The 3,306-nt window shown below is 36.2% G+C and overlaps 1 protein-coding gene across 1 annotated transcript in view; it reads right to left on the bottom strand.

The window, feature by feature from the left end:
* The window catches only part of PAX1 (paired box 1), a 13,774-nt gene extending 10,790 nt beyond the window's left edge, over positions 1-2,984 (bottom strand). The window contains exons 1-3 of the mRNA XM_077292292.1: positions 2,737-2,984; positions 1,562-2,194; positions 269-408 (exon numbers count right to left, since the gene is read on the bottom strand). Coding sequence (XP_077148407.1) covers positions 269-408; positions 1,562-2,194; positions 2,737-2,740 — 777 coding nt within the window. The 5' untranslated portion in view covers positions 2,741-2,984. The remainder of the gene's footprint in view (positions 1-268; positions 409-1,561; positions 2,195-2,736) is intronic.
* Between the last annotated feature and the right edge of the window lie 322 nt (positions 2,985-3,306).

The raw sequence follows: 3,306 nt of genomic DNA on the forward strand, positions 1-3,306 counted from the left end.
GAGCCAATGTAGTTACCTGTGGGTATTTGATATCACGTTCTACAGACTTTAACCTACTGTACAATGGAAGAACCAGAACCCACATATATATATATATATATATATATATATATATATATATATATATACATATATACATGTGTATATATATATATATATATATATATATATATATATATATATATATATATATATATATATATATATATATATATATATATATATATACACACACACACACATATCACTACTGAGCCATTGTAGTTACCTGTGGGTATTTCATATCAGATTCTACAGATTTTTCTATTCCATTGATGTTCTGGGCAGCAGAAAATCCTGTCCTGTTAATGCTTGTCCATTCTTCCATTTTGGGGGAATACACAGCACCATCTGCACCAGCAATAGCTCCTAAACCAACACACACATATAGATCTATGAAGCCATATAATATAATAAGTAAAATATTAAATACTATAAAATAACTATAAGTATAAAATATACATTCTATGTTGTACTCAGACACATTAATTAACATTGTCGGACTCAAATAGCCACTGTGCTATTTATGTATTCTAGTCAATATATGTGTGTGAGTGCGTGTGTGTGTGTGTATATATGTATATGTATAGATATATGTGTATATTATATATATATATATATATTCATACTATCATATGTATAAGTTTATCTGTGTTTATATATATATATATATATATATATATATATATATATATATACAGACACATTTATATATGAATATTTGTACACAGGCATACATATATAAACACGCAACAATTATATATATATAAATAAATATATGTATTGATATATGTCATTAACGTAAATAAGTTCGAGATGTAGCAATAAATTACATTTAATTCCTTTTATTCGGGAACACATGTAAGACCTGCATCTCAATTCGTACTGTATATCTGCACCGCGATTTATCTCTCCGTGTAATTAAAATATGCAGAACAGATGTAATCTTTTCTAGTATTAAATGAAAATGGCTTCATAAAACATTCATAAAGGTTATAATGTATTTCATAATGACTTATATCGATACTAGTATATAAATACGTATAGAAATAATTTCATTTGAAGTTCTGAAAATTAAATATTTCTGTTATTTGCCTTTAGTTTTTTCTTATTTAATTACAAGCACTTATAGTTAAAACATTCTACTATTTGCTTTTAGTTGGGGCAAAAACAACTTGATGTCACTAGTAGCTAGATGTTGGCATCTTGTCTCTCATCAATGGGTAAATATTTGACAAAGAAATCGTTTGGTTTGAGCTATCCTATAATACCTATATTAGAACTTAAGCCATTTATTTAACCAAACCTTAGTAGCCAAAGAACCCAGAAATGTTTGCAAAGATGTAGGTATTAAATATGTGCTTAGCTCCATGTGCAGAGTAGAATATGAAATAGAAAGTTTAGAGATGGAAGGATTTTTGTTCCCTATTTTCTGTGAGAATGTTTTTATTTGCAGTGTGAAAACCCCACGCTTGAAAGCTCATCTGTTGACACCCAGTTCTAGCACTTTCCACCAACTCACCTGTTTGTTCCATAAAGGTGCGGATGCCTAGGATGTTGTTGACGGAATGAGCTGAGGGCCAGGACCTGGCAATGCTGACATGTCCAGGTGGCATGTGGACTCCATGATGGTGGCTGCCCATTTTAGCAGAGCCGGGGGAGATCGGGTTTGGATAAGGATATTGGTAGATGTGATTGTATGGTAATGTTGGCTGTGAACTCGGCTGCTTGCTGCTCTCATATTGACTAGGTTGAGACAAGTTCCCAATTTTATTCCTTAAAATCCTACTAATTGAGCTGACAGAGGGCACGTTGTACTTATCACAGACGTTGTCAGCCAGAAGACGGTCCCTGATCTCCCAAGCAAAGATGCCAGGATCTCCTTGTTTGTACTCCCTGATGTGCTTCACCACGTTAGGAGTGGTGACCCTGGGCTTGCTCCCTCCAATGGCCCCAGGTAGGATCGAGCCTGTCTCGTTGTATCTGGCCAGGATTTTACTAACACATCCATGAGAAACTCGTAGTTGTCTGCTAATATCACAAGGCCTGATTCCGAGCTGGGCCAACTCCACTATCCTCAGCCTGATGGCATTGGGCAGGGGTCTTCCGTTCACAAATACACCACCCAGCTGGTTCACTTCTCCATAAGCTTGTTCTGCACAGCAAGGAAATAAAATAACATTAACGTGTATATATACGGAGCTGATATTTGCAATACTATACATGAACATTCCTTTAGAATAATTGGCTTAATCTTTTATGCCATCCTACAGAATAAAAATAGCATTAATGTACATGGAGCTGATATTTACAAGACTATATACATGAACATTCCTTTAGAATAATTGGCTTAATCTTTTATGCAATCCTACAGAATAAAAATAACATTAATGTAGATGGATCTGATATTTACAAGACTATATATATGAACATTCCTTAAGAATAATTGGCTTAATCTTTCCATGACATCTATAAATATATAAATGCCGAATAGTCGTATATATCTATATCTATATATGTATGTAGCAGACATATGACATGGTTGCTTTATATATGATTTTAAAAAAATCATCCACAGACAATGTAATCACAAGCAGTTGCTTCTGACAATGCGACTTTCCTGTGCGCACGGATGACGGATGCGTTTTTTAGCCATCATTTGACTATATCTGAACTTTAGAAATAAACGCAGCTTACCCATCCCGCAAGAACAGAATGAGAGAAACAACTTCTACACGGAAAAATCAGGAAACTCAAACAGATGTAACCCCGAGCTACATGGAGGGAGAGAGCTGAGCCTTCTCCAATGGGCTGGATGAGGAGGAGTGTTCTTCAGCTCTCACAGCCACTTCCTCCCCTGGAACTGTGCTCTGCTGTGTTTGCCCAGAAACTTCTCTCAGGCAGGAGAACAAAAGCTCAAGGTGATCTTCATCCCATCGGGCAGAAGGACTGCAGCTATTATCTCCAAGTGGAGTGGATTGAGCTCTCACTTTGACGTGTCTTCCACGTCAATCTTGGTGGTCAGGCTGCAGGAGCCACCGAGGACATCCCATTGGTTACCGTCATCTTAAACTTCCTCCTAGTTCTTCTCGAGTAACCCTAGCCCTGTCTTCTGCTGGAATGTCTCCATCTACTCATCCTAAAACAACACTAGCTGCCATCTTAAAAGGGTTTCCGAGCTCCCTGGCAGCCCTATCCATCATGTCTTCTCTTCTAAATGCTCAGCCATGAGTAGGGCATTTTTCTAAAACAATATAGAAACTGATC

This window comes from Ranitomeya variabilis, chromosome 2 (genome assembly GCF_051348905.1).
Source record: "Ranitomeya variabilis isolate aRanVar5 chromosome 2, aRanVar5.hap1, whole genome shotgun sequence".
NCBI lineage: Eukaryota > Metazoa > Chordata > Amphibia > Anura > Dendrobatidae > Ranitomeya > Ranitomeya variabilis.